We start from the raw sequence: 13,664 nt of genomic DNA, 5'->3' as shown, positions 1-13,664 counted from the left end.
AGCTATCTGAAGTTGTTTGAAAACAGACATAGGTTGAGCTAAGGCACATAATTATTTACAAATTGTGGTATTACACTCACACAAAAATATGAAAGTGAAACATTCAAAAAGAAACATATTGCGTGTAAGTCAACTTGGATGTTGATAAAATTATAAATGTAATTCTATTTTTTGTCATTGCCATTTTAGATCTACAACTAGAAAGCACCTAAGTGGAATAATGCGAACTTTTATTGTATTCCATCTGCAGCACTGTTTCATCTTAGTTTACTCTTCTCTTGTAGTTCCAAATACGAAAGTACATTCTACTATTTGTGGGACAGAGTATAACCCTACTTTTTATGACATACATACATATATATTCGAGGTTTCCTGAACATGGGCGGGTAAAACCATACAAAGGTCCAATACTAGTCCTGCACTGATCACTAGTAACTCTTTTTTCCATCCTGTAATGTGTGACATGGTGCTGAAGTGGAAGAACTCCATAGGCTTGCAAGTATGATAAGCATTTGCTTGTAAAGTAAGTCAGAAATATGTGGCACTGTCATTTGAAAAACTATTTTGTACTTTTAGCTGTATTTCACTCACAGTAACATATGTCAAAAATGTACTAAGCAGTAAGCTACACATTATCAGACTTTTTCAATACAAGATTTGTTGATCACGTGCACATGCTTGACAAATAGCATCATTTCACAATGAATGATACAAATTAATAAAAAGTAAATGGTTTATTACTAAGCTAAGATGCCACTCTATCCAATATACAAAAACCAGATTTCTTAACTGTATACTTTCTTCATAAACAACTGAGGAATGATACGGCGGAGGGGGGGGGGGGGAGATTGAAATGAAAAGTAACTGTTTTCTTTTGTCAGAAGGAAACTAAAGCTATTACGGAAAAATAAGTTCATAAAATGACGTAACATATTATTTACTGCCAAGAGGTTTTACACTGTGAAAATTAAAGTGGATTTCACTTGCCATGCAGTATGAACACCCTGGATGACAATTTACGTTGGCTAGAGTGGGCCAGTCCAGTACATCCCATCCTGGCCTGTCCCAGTGTGCAGTGTGAATGCAGCCTAATAGTGTGTTGATAAATATTTGACACACAAAACATCTTTGACATTACGTCAATTCTACATGTATTGGCTATATGGACAGAGGCAGAAAGCAATACAAGTCCATACATGGCCTATATCCAATTATATATTCCATAGCTTCTAGTGTATCTCCTATTATAAGCATTTTTTGTCTCTGTTGCTGAATTATTTTTCACAGCACAGTACCTAGACCAAGAATTTTTCTGACACAACCAGCTGATTGACTGTCCTGTGGGTTCTTGGTAGAATATTTTATACATTATGAATGAAAACACCCGTGGAACTGATGTAATATTCTGCAATATTTATTATTTTATTTTACGTACTTGTTTTCAGCTGTTGTGCCTGATGATGTAGCAGCCAAAAATCAGTTACGAACTGATTTTTGGCTGCTACATTGGCTGTTGTATTACAACAGTGTTGTGTGTGTTTTCACTCATAAAATAATTATATTATTTTGTGATTCAACTGTGATGTTTCTTTAGCCACCATTATTGCAACTGACTGATGGATCAAAGGGGGGGGGGCACACATATAAGATAGTGTATTACATTTGGCCCAACTGAATGTGTGATGAACAGTGTGCTGCGATGTACATGTGCTTCACATGACACATACAGCTTCATGGCCACAGTCAAGGGTTGTTGTAATGTTCTCACTAACCAGTATGTATTAAGATTGGAAATCATAAGGAGAGATGTACAGAAGCAAATGGATGTGAATCACATGAAATAACAGGTAGTAGCATCATCATACTAATTATATTTGTGGCACGTGTTTTGTAGCATGTGTTAAGCAGTCAGCCATGATTTTCCTGCTGGTGCATGTATTCATCTCAATAGGCAGTGAATCTGGCACCTTCAGTGTGGGTGCACAACTATGTTCAATCTTCTGCGGGAATCTCAATGTAGCAGACATGGAGGACATGGACGGGAAATGCGGATAAGTGGTGCTGGGTGGGAAAGAGCATCAGTCAGGAGGCGTGCCGAGAAAGTCTGCACTGTTGTGATAAACACAGTCTGGATGACATAGTTGATCAGTGATTAACAAAACTGCCTAGTAAGCAGGAGATCCCGAGCCTGAATCCTGGTCCAGCATACTTTTTCACCCATTACCACTGATGCAGCTGACATCAATAGTTTCTTCCCTTTCTTTGTCTTTCTCCTCCTCTCCATCTTCAATTTACATAATATGTATCACAGCTGCAGATTCTACATGGTGTCTGTTCTTTTGGCCATGTCCGAGAGAAGAGACACCATGCATTTGTATAAAATGTGCACGTTACACTAGCAATGTTCCAAGAGCCTTCTGATGTGACCAGAGATCACACTGAAATGTTTCCAGTAAGTTCATACTGTCACATCCTCGAGTGACAAAGTGGCAGCTGTGGAAGCACAACATGATAAAAATTATTCAAAGAGGATTGAAATTGCTGTAGGTCAATGAAGGCATAAATTGTTTGCAAAATGTTTTTGAACACTACATGTCTGATTCTAACCACTCATAGACCTCAATATACCAATCACTGTTTTAACTATGCTGCCAACACAGACCTGGTGCCACACTTTGATTTTAGTTTTTTCTGAGAGCTAAAACTCCCTGGCTCAGTTTTTAAAATGAAAGTTTGAAAACCAATTTAAACAGATAGAATGACCCCTCATGTTTAAATAAATCACGCTGTGAAACAGTTTTCATTTTATAAGAGAACATCACTTACATGGGTTTCAGACAGATCTGCTTTCCTAGCAAGTGAGGAAAAGCTTTTGTACCTTAAATTCTGCCTGAGCTAGTTTTGCAAGAAAACTTTTATTTTTAACTGGAATAAAAAAGCTATTGCACAGGAATAATGCAACATTATAGCCCATAATCATTAGTTGTAGCATGAATTTTTGGGTATGCCCCTGAACAAAATAGGGAAATCTGAAATTCTCAATGGAGTCTCGTACTTGCACTAGGGAACACTGAACCTAATCACTGTTGGCAAATGGGTGCAGGAAGGAGTTGGGGAAATTCTTGGCATATAGAAACAATGAGAAAAGGAAAATTATGCTTGGAATAAAAGACGATGAACACTTTTAAAAATGATGGAGAAATCTCAGGAAGACCCTGATAATTTAGTTGAATGACAATCCTATGAAAAGTTGAGATTCAGACAGGTGCAACAAAATGACTGTTAAACAAGTAAGCTTTCAGCCAAAAGGCCTCCTTCTGAAGTAGAAAATAGATACATATTCACACAAGAACAACTCACACACGTGGCCACTGTCACTGGCCACTGGGGCTGGAAAATGGACTGCAACTATGCCTGATGGTAGAAGCAAGAAACAGCACCAGTCCTTTCACTGTGACTATTTGGAATCAACATCTTCTCTATATGGTGAGTAGTCATCTATCCTTTTCATAATATTGTCATCAGACCATCCTGAACTTTCCACCATTTGATAATTTAGTCAGTAATGTTATGAATCAAGGAATCTAAGTGCTGCAGAAGTTCAAATTTTCAGAGTAGGAAAGGGCTTTCACAATTCATTTCAGTATATATCTACAAAGTTGATTGTTATTAACTACTTGTATACCTCTACTACCTGAAGGAGAGCGATTATTGGAGCCACGTAAGACGAAATGTGTGGTACCAATGTCACTGCTGTCCAGCGAGCATTGCACCAGCCGGCCCCCAGATGGAGACAGGAACCATTCCGAACGTGTCCTCATCCTCGCTGTCTGGCGTTCGTGCACCTACGTGTAAGTCGGCAGACATTAACTCACAATGAACCACCCAATACTTCCATTTACAGTTCTGGCTGTGATTTTATTTATTTGGAAGTTCATACATTATTAAAATTGTTGGTAAGGTACAAAACTTTTCTCACAAATTCAGAAATGCTGTTTCAATCTACAAGAATTCATTTTTCTATACCACAAAATTTAATTGATTTTCATTTTAAATGTGATCCAGTATGCCAGTGCATTCTATGCATGATCTACGCACATTTAACTTCTGATTTAATGAGTGCAACTAACATAATTAACAAAGTTTCGGTAAGCATCAACTGTATGGAGAATGTCATCAACAGAGCACTATGAAAATTTCCATCAAATTATGTGCTACTATAAATGATTCATTCACTTTCAAAGCTCTATATTTTTCAAAGTATTACAAGTAGAAATATGAATGTTGAATGCAAAGGACTGTAAATCCATAAAGTTTGCATTTTGCAATCTACAAATGTACTAAGAGTGCCCCTCTGGTCACACGACACACAGCCAAGTGATAGTCAAATTTGTCTCATAATTTACGTAGAACATCCTGTGAATGGTCATCACAGCAGCAGTGATGCTTTCTCTCAGCTGTTTCACTGTTCTTGGCAGTGAGGGTAGTAAACACAGTCTTTAACGTACCTCCAAAGGAAAAAGTGACAAGGCATTAGGTCCGGCAACCTGGGAGGGTCAAGGGATAAAAGCTGTATCACCCTCACCCTCTCCACAGCTGCCTCTGGCATACTTAGTCGACTGGTACTTTTCTGTTTACAGAGGCAACCAGTGCCCCTAAATTGTCAATATCACCGCACAATGCTCTATTTATATGATGGTTCCTTTCCATAATTCCTTCGGAATACATGCTGCACTGTTGTAACAGATAAACATCTTGTATATTCCAACACAGAAAAACTCTTTTCTTGCTCTGTCACTATTTTGTCGATTCACTGTGCTCATAATGGAAGCTGATGGGCACAATGAAAATTTGGCGAATTTACAGTTCTGTTCATGTATCAATTATATTTGTATAGTTAATACTTCGGAAAATAAAGGACTTTGAAAATGAATGAATCATTTATAGTAGCCTTGTATTTAAGGCAAGCATTATTTGGAGGCACAAGATCGGTCATTTCATTATTAAAACTTGAGCTTTCAGGAATTATTCATTTCTCCATATCCCATCTATACTGAAACTTCAATCAGCTGTGACATCTCTATTCTCCTTATGAGTGTGACACCGAAAGCTTTAAGAATGGAATGCGTTAAAATAATTTACCTTCACAGCATTAGAGAAGTATTCTACATAATTTTCTATACATTCGTTTCAAGATCTTAGCAATAGCTCCATGCAACACCTCCACGATAAATTTATTAATGAACAGTTTATAGATAGTCGTAGGCTCATTCTGGGTGTGGTTTCTTTCACTTCTCACAAGGTAGGTCTGAGTTGTATAAATGTGGAATTCTCAAGAACTTTTAATTTTATATACAATATATGAATAAGAAAATATAGGACTGCTGTGAACTGGATAGTGAATGCACCATCATAGCCAAGATAGACTCAAAGATAAGACTCACGACAGTAATAGCAGTATACATGTCTAATAGTTCTGTATATACAATCGCACCAATAGTATTGGCACATGTACGTGCTACCTCACATACCAGACATTACAATTCTGTCCACAGTGCCTACCATTAACAAAAAAATGCAGTGTTAAGGGCAAACATGTATCTCCTCTGCACACAAAAAGTATTGGCACAGAGTGTGGCTTCTCGGTATATTGATGGGTTTTCAGGTACCGGAACGCCATCTGCTGATGCAATAAACAATGCGTGTTGTTGACGGCCCTGTCATTAGTATGTTGCTGTATTGCGCGATAGTGGTCAGCATGGGGCTGAAGAAGAAGGAGAGAATGGTATTGCTCCATTCACAAGGGAGAAGCTATTGACAAATCCCAGCAGAGATGTCTGTTAGCTACACAACGGTACGAGCCATCATTCATAAATATAAAGAGACTGGAACAACAGTGAGTAAGTGTCGTCCTGGATGTCCAAAAGTGCTTACAACCAAAGAGCGTCGCCGTATCATCACACTTGCTCGGAAGGAACCTGCTACAAGTGCAGCAACTATTGCTGAGGTTGTTCAGACAATGTCCGACAAGATGGTTAGTGTTCAAACTATACGAAATGTGTTGAATGAGGCTGACATGCATGGACGTTCTCCCATGAAAAAGCCATACATATCGGAAATTAACTGGCAGAAATGCCTGTAGTTTGCCAAGGACTACATCAGCAAGCTGATGGAGTTTTGGAACACTGTGATATTTAGCGACGAATCCAAGTTCAGTGCGTTCGGATTTGATGCGAGAAAGAAAGTTTGGGGCAAGCTGAGTACGCACTTCGACATCAAACACATGCATCCCGGTCAAACATGATGGGGGCAGTATCATGATCTGGGGTTTATGGTGGTGTCCGGCATTGGAGATCAAGCTGTAATCCATGGTACAATGGATCATCTGAAATACGTCGACGTGTTGCGAGGTAATTGACATGCTAGTGCACAGACATTGGGCTTTACTGGGGTGTTTCATTTCCAGCAAGACAACAACCCAAAACATACCGCCATGAAAACACAGGAATGGCTACTGTACAATGTCCCCAGAAGGGTTCTAACAGCACCTCAGAGCCCTTGTTTGAACCCTATTGAGAACCTGTGGGCTCATCTTGACACTCAAGTCAGTCTATGGCATCCATCCGATAAAAACGTCTTGGAGAAACTGCTCCTGGAGGAATGGTCGAAAATTATCACCCAGAATTTAATACAAAGCATTCATAGGCATTTACATGCTGTTATAGACGCTAAAGGGGTGCACACTAGCTATTAGAAGATGAACATCAATGACGAAAACGAACACACTGTCCGATTCATATGTGTGTGCCAATACTTTTTTGGATGCAGAAGAGCGATGTTTATTTTCATAACACTGTATTTTACTTTACGGACAGGTGATTTGAACATACTTGTAACCTATGTAATGTAAGGTGGCACGTGTCTGGGTTCTTTTATGAAATATACGTTTTGTTTAACCTACAACAACTAAAATGAAACTGTGCCGATACTTTTTGGTGCAATTGTATGTCCAATACCTCACTATATGGGGAAGAGATTATAAGAATGTGTGGTAAGATAAAACAAATTATTCAGTACATTAAGAGAAACAAAAACTTAACTGTGTTGTGGGAATGGCATTTGACAGCAGGAAAAGGAAGAGAAGGAAAAATAGTTGGAGAACTTGGAACTGGGGGGGGGGGGGGGGGGCTCAAAGCAGAATTTTACCTGGAGCACAGATTAATCACTGTTAATACTTGGTTTGAGAATCATGAATGAAGCTGTATATGTAGAAGAGACCTAGAGACAATGGAACATTTCAGACTGTTTATATGTATAATAGGAAGACAGAGACTTTGAAACCAGATTTTCAACTGTGAAATGTTTCCAGGGGGATATGAGAACTGCAGATCAGATGCTCTGTTTATTAACTGCAAACTAAAACTGAAGAAGCCACAATGAGATACGAAATTAAGGAGATGGGGCATGGACAAGTTGAAAGAAACAGGTGCCACGACAAAAGTTTAAAGGGAGCATTATGCAACTATTGATTGAAGTATAGGAAACAAATACAATGGAAGAGCAATGGGATGCTTTGCAAGGTGAAATAACGAAGAACAAAGGCAACAAGAGCGATAGTTGTGGTCAGTATCCCCTTGCCTTGTAGCTGTGGAACCCCCTCGACACGCTGTGGTGACGGTGACTACCAGTTCCGCAGGCTGTAATGCTGTGCACGCCGTGTCGTCCCAGAGCATAATGTACTCGCCATCTGCCCATGCCTTGTGGATGAAGCCATGCTGTGCACCATGTGGTTGTGGGGACAGAGCACTTATGTGTGTGGCGTGCTGTCTAACTCTATGGACCAAAGCAGATAGCTTCGCAGCAGTCAGTGCTGGCATAGGGGCGATAAATTCTACCCAAAGGTTAAGACTTCCACCATACCTGATTTCAGCTAACATCTCTAGCAACAAGGCAAAAAGACAAGGTGCAAAAGAAATCCTTGGATAATATATAAGATACTGAATTTTACTGACGAGAGGAAAAAGTATAAAGATGCAGTAAACGAAGAAGACAAAAGAGAAGACCGATGTCTAAGAAATGAGACTGACAGAAGTGAAAAACTGAAAAGCAGAAGTGGCTGGAAGAGAACTGCCAAGCTGTAAAAGCATGCATGACTTTGGGAAAGATAGATGCCGACTACAGAAAAGTTAAAGAAACCTTTGAAGAAAAGAGAAACAGCTGTATGAATATCAAGAGCTCACATGGCACGACAGTACTAATCAAAGACAGGAAGGCTAAAATGTAGAAAAATATACAGAAGTGTTATATACAGGAAAAGAGCTTCAACATAATAATATGGAAAGGGAAGAGGAAGTAGAGTAGATTACGTGGAAGATATAACACTGCAAGAGAAAATGGGTGGAGCACTGAATGGTCTTTGTCAAAACTAGTCACTTATGAATGTATGGAATTCCTTTAGAATTATTAGGATCTCTGGAACAATCCACTGTGACAACTACTCCATCAGGCATGCAAGATAAAATCACACAGGTAAAATACCATCAGGCTCCAACAAAAATGTAACAGATCTAATACCAAACAGAAGAGATGTGGACAAGTGTGAATATTGTCAAACTAGCAGATTAGTAAGTCATGAATCCAAAATAATAACATGTGTTATTTACAGGAGTATGAAAAGACTGGTAGAAAATGACATCTGGAAGATCAGTTTGATTTCCAGTGAAATATAAAAACACGTGAGACAACACTGTGTTAGGACTTATCTTAAAAATCTACATGTACATACATACTCTGCAAATCACTGTGAATGCATGGTAGAGGGTACTTAGCACAGTTAGGGTTTCTACAGTTCTTGTCGCATATGGGGAACATCAAAACAATTCAGATGCGTACTTCTAGATTTGTTACCAGTATGTTTTATCACTACGTGAGTATTATGAAAACACTCCTTAAACTCCATTGTGAATCCCTAGAAGAAAGGTGATGTTCTTTAAGTGAAACACTACTGAGAAAGTTTAGAGAACTGGCATATGAATGATTCTCTAGCCACCAACATAGGTCTTGGATTAAGGCTCACAAAGAGAAGACAAAAAAAATCATGGCTCATACTGAGGCGTACAGACACTCATTTTTCTCTTGTTCAATTTGTGAATGGAACAGGAAACAGAATTACCAGTAGTGGTATGAGATACCCTCTGCCATGCATCATATGGTGGCTTATGGAGTATGTATGCAGATGGAGATGTAGAATACTAAGTTCCCCATATAAAATTCAGCTGTCAGTAGCACAATTAGGAAAATTACATTTATCATACAAATAAATTTCCTAATAGTGCAACTGGCAATGGAATTCTATTCTGAAATATATACCACAGTTGCTGCAAAAATAACAGTTATGAATAAAAAGATAAGAATACTAAGTGAACATAATGGTCATCAACCAATTTTTTTGGAGCTTCAATGCAAGGGTTAGCAGAACAATATGAGCATATACTAACAATGAGAATAGAAACTGAGAGATTTTGTAACTTTGAACAGAATGAAATGAAGTGATACTTTTTTTCAGAAAAAGATACCATAGATATACAGAGGCTCTCACCGATTACATATTCCTCATAGGTTATGTTACTATCACCAGTACTACAGATCAGAATATATATGATATGAAAGTATTTAGAAGATATGGCATAGCATTAGATTATTAATAGTTAATATATTCACTTAATGAAGACAGCCTTGGAAGCTAAAAAATGGGACAATACGTAAAAATTCACCACAAAAACTGTTGAAGAAACAGTAAAAAAAAGGTGGGGGAGGAGATGAGAAATTAAAGCAGAAAATGAGAGTCTGGAGATAATCACTGACTAAAAATATTAACTTGCACAGTACATCAGAGAGATAGACAATACATCCTTATAAAGAATATGGAAGAAAGTGAATAGATAATTCATTCACTTTAACCAATGTAGGGAAACAACTGCTGGAAGGGGAACTCAATCCAGGTTCTCACAAATTAAAGTTAACTGCTTTATCACTGCGACATAGTCCTCGTTATTGACATGAAGAGTAAAATGAACTTTAATGTAAAGGCCAGATGTCCCAAACCCATGAGGACACCATTATACAGATGGTACAGAATCCTAGAATGAGTACATCTAAACTAAAGATCGGAAATGAAAATTTCTTGTTTTAACTGACATGATAACATCCATTTTGTATTAAAAACGTATTAACATTATAGTAACAGTTCTCAATGATTATCATGAATCTCAGTGCACAAATGGCATTTTTCCGCACTGTCACATATTTCTGTTGTTGGTTGTTAAACAAGAGCTGCTAGGATGCTAACAACTTCCCAATGGAGGATATCAACATATTGCCTGTTGAATTTCATCTCAGTATACTCGGCAGACATTTGTTAAATAATTTTTCAGATGTTTCAGCAACACATGCTGCTGGCATTCTCAAAAATTTACCTCCTATTGTTAGTTGCTGTCCAGAGACAAGCCCATGGGCAGAGGTTATATGTACCCTCCATCCAAAACTTTGCAGGAGGCAGAGTGAGAGGGTGTGTAGGATGTGGGTGGGCATTTCCATGGTCATTATCACTATACCTCCCAATTTGTTAGTCGCAACAGGTGTTCACTGCAGCTCAGAATTTCACAGTCAGTTTTATCTTGCGGCTTTCTTCTTTTCTGTTAAAACTATTGTCATGTTTATGAATTTTAATGGCTGCCCCCCCCCCCCCCCCAAAAAAAAGGAGGGGGTGTAGCTCTTCTCCAATCCAAGAACCTTCATATCACTGAATTTTATTGCGTGGTTGGTATTGCACATGCACGCTTTACCAAAGCTGATTTATTCAAGTGTCACAACCTGCAATACTGTTTATGTTCAATGATCCTAGTATTGCTGGATCATATGGTAATTCCAACATAGACTTTTCCGCATATGGTATACGGTACACTCTTGACATTTCAGGTGAGTGCTTTTTGTCCTCTGCTGATCTGACACACACTCTGATCTTGGTAAGTTTGTATATAGTTTTTACACCATATTCATGCAATATACAATTAATTCTATCAGTAACCCTGTAGATATTTGGCAAGAAGTCTACGCCCGATTTCTTCTTCTAATGTTAGTTTTTGTGACAATGGTATCGATTGTTGCTCACAAAACACTCCACATTTTCATCTCGTGTCTGAGGTTCTACAACTCACAAATTACTTTTTCACATGTTATGAGTGTATCAACCACACTTATTTTCTGGCTCAATTGATGATTTGAAAGTTTATGCTGATATTGGTCTGTGTGGGTTGGTTTTAAGCACATGCCGAGGTCCAGGTTCTCACCATTCCTCATAACCAGCACATTGAGAAATGGTAGCCGATTATCCTTTTCTACTTCCACAGTAAATATAATGTTGGCATTGAGACTGTTCAGTTATGTTAGGGAGCCACTGAGCTGTCCCTCAGCACTGCCGTGCATTACAATCGTGTACTGACGTACCTGTCATACACACCTTAGGTTTACAAGGTGCAAGATCCTGCATGTTTCTTTGAAACTGCTCCATAAAGAAATTGGCAATTCCTGCCAGCTGTTCATAGAAATCAGCATTCCATGTAAAGTAGCTTGTAGTAAGAAATACAAGAAACAGCATGGTAATGTGCTGTTGGAAAATGGAACTGATATGCTCCAGAGACTCGCTGAGTGGCACTTTGGTAAACTTGGAACCAACATCAAAGCGGATCAGGATGCAATCTGGTCCAAATTTTACTTTATTCAACTTATTGACGATATGTTTTGAATTTTTTATAGTGTCAGTCTTTTGCAAAGGCAGCTAAATCAGAGAGGCCGGTTTATCCATCAGTGAGCCAGGGCACTTATGATCAGTCTTAATGGTACACCGCCTTTGTGGTCTCTGGAAACACATACAGCTCAGGTGGAAGGGATTGTGTTCTGCACAGATCCCTTTATACGTTCACTGAGAAAGAAGATGACTTGGTTAACCTGTCTGCATTCTATGTGGCCTGTTGCATCAGAACCGTGCTTAGCTTTCAAAATGTCACTGGATTTAGTAGGTCACATATCTTCTACTCACAAGCTGTGGTCTTCATTACAACAGCTGCATTTCTCCTATCACAAGCAGAAGCAATGTGCTCTTGTCAGCATTAAGACTACTGACAGCTTGTAATTCTTCTCGTTTCATGTTGCAAGCTCATGGTTTTGCCTGACACCGTATCCTGGTGATTTCACTTCATATTTCCTCAGTTTTTTCACAACGGTCTGTGGATGGCCACTCCAGTGTTAACAGTAACCTCCACAGATAAAGTAAACTGGGGAGGATAAACTGGCTGGGAAAATAGCAGGAAAGTTAAAGTGGGGATGCACTGTCATGAGTGACAAAATACCAGTGGTTATAGGGTTTAGAAAAGACCCTTTTTTAGGGTAGGGAGAACAGAAAGAAATCAAATTTTAAGAGAGTTTAGAACTGAGACAAACCTTCAGTTTGAGAAAGAGACCAAAAAACATAATTCTAGCTTATTAATTAGCATAAACAGCTATTGGTTAAGAATTTTCAACAATCAGCAGATATTTCAACTCTACCCAATTTTAACTCAGTCAATGTGAAATGTCAGCTATCTTCACTGCATCAAAATATTCGAGGACTGAGAAATAAAATTAATGAATTAATTATCTGCATAGATGAATTAGAGTCCTCAAGCCCAGATGACATAATCTGCCTCTCTGAATATCATGTGACCAATGGTACAGAACTTTTGAGTGTTACAGGGTTTAGGTTAGCATTTCACTTTTGTAGAGCAGAAATGGAGAAAGGAGGAGTTGCAACATTTATCAGGAACTGTCATAAATGTAAGAACATAGACATTCATAAATTTTGCCTAGAACAGCATATGGAAGCATGGGCAACAGAAGTAGAATTTCACAAAAAATCCTTCATAATATTAAGTGTATATCGAGCACCTGCAGGTAACTTTAATCTGTTCATAAACCACCTTGAAGCTGTACTGGCCCATTTAACAAACAAAAACAAAGAAATAGTGATTGCTGATGATTTCAATGTAGATTTCCTGAAAGACTCTCCCAATAATAATGTATTTGAGTTAGTAACACTATCATTCAACTTAATCCCCACTGTAAAGTTCCCCACTAGGGCAGCCAATTGCTCACAAACAGCCATTGATAATATCTTCACAGAAAAGTCCAATGAACTAAATTATATTACAAAACCAACAGTCAAATGCCTCTCAGACCATGACAAGCAGTTCCTTCTGTTAAATGTTAATACTGAAAAGGATATAAAATCTGTTAAATCTGAGCTCAAGAGGGTAATCAATAAGCCAAAAATTGATTATTTTAGGACACTCCTCAGAGACATTCACTGGACTGATGTTTACAGTGCTCATGGCATGAATGAAAAATGTAACACTTTTGATAATAAAGTGCTTACCTTATTAAAACAATGTTTTCCTCCAAAACTAACCAAGGTTAGAGCAAAGTCTACAAAGAAGCCAAGGGATAGGGGTATCTAGTAAAACAAAAAGAAAACTGTATCTATCAATCCAAAACAGTTCTGATGTTGATGTTATAGCACATTACAAGAAATACTGCAAAATATTAAAGACTGTAATATGAACATCAAAGCA

The 13,664-nt window shown here is 38.2% G+C and overlaps 1 protein-coding gene across 5 annotated transcripts in view; it reads right to left on the bottom strand.

The window, feature by feature from the left end:
* LOC126251434 (uncharacterized) overlaps positions 1-13,664 on the bottom strand; it is a 191,323-nt gene that overhangs the window by 37,699 nt on the left and 139,960 nt on the right. For 3 of the 5 annotated variants that reach the window (XR_007545735.1, XM_049951858.1, XM_049951856.1), the window contains one exon: positions 3,686-3,845. Coding sequence is in view for 3 of the 5 variants with exons in the window: in XM_049951858.1 (XP_049807815.1) it covers positions 3,686-3,845 (160 nt within the window). In the remaining 2 variants the exon portion in view is untranslated. The remainder of the gene's footprint in view (positions 1-3,685; positions 3,846-13,664) is intronic. The other 2 variants (XR_007545734.1, XM_049951857.1) reach the window with 1 other exon arrangement.

The sequence above is a fragment of the Schistocerca nitens genome, chromosome 4 (assembly GCF_023898315.1).
Source record: "Schistocerca nitens isolate TAMUIC-IGC-003100 chromosome 4, iqSchNite1.1, whole genome shotgun sequence".
Taxonomy (NCBI): Eukaryota; Metazoa; Arthropoda; class Insecta; order Orthoptera; family Acrididae; genus Schistocerca; species Schistocerca nitens.
Note: the sequence above shows the minus strand (reverse complement) of the source record. Positions and strands in the feature narration are given on the sequence as shown.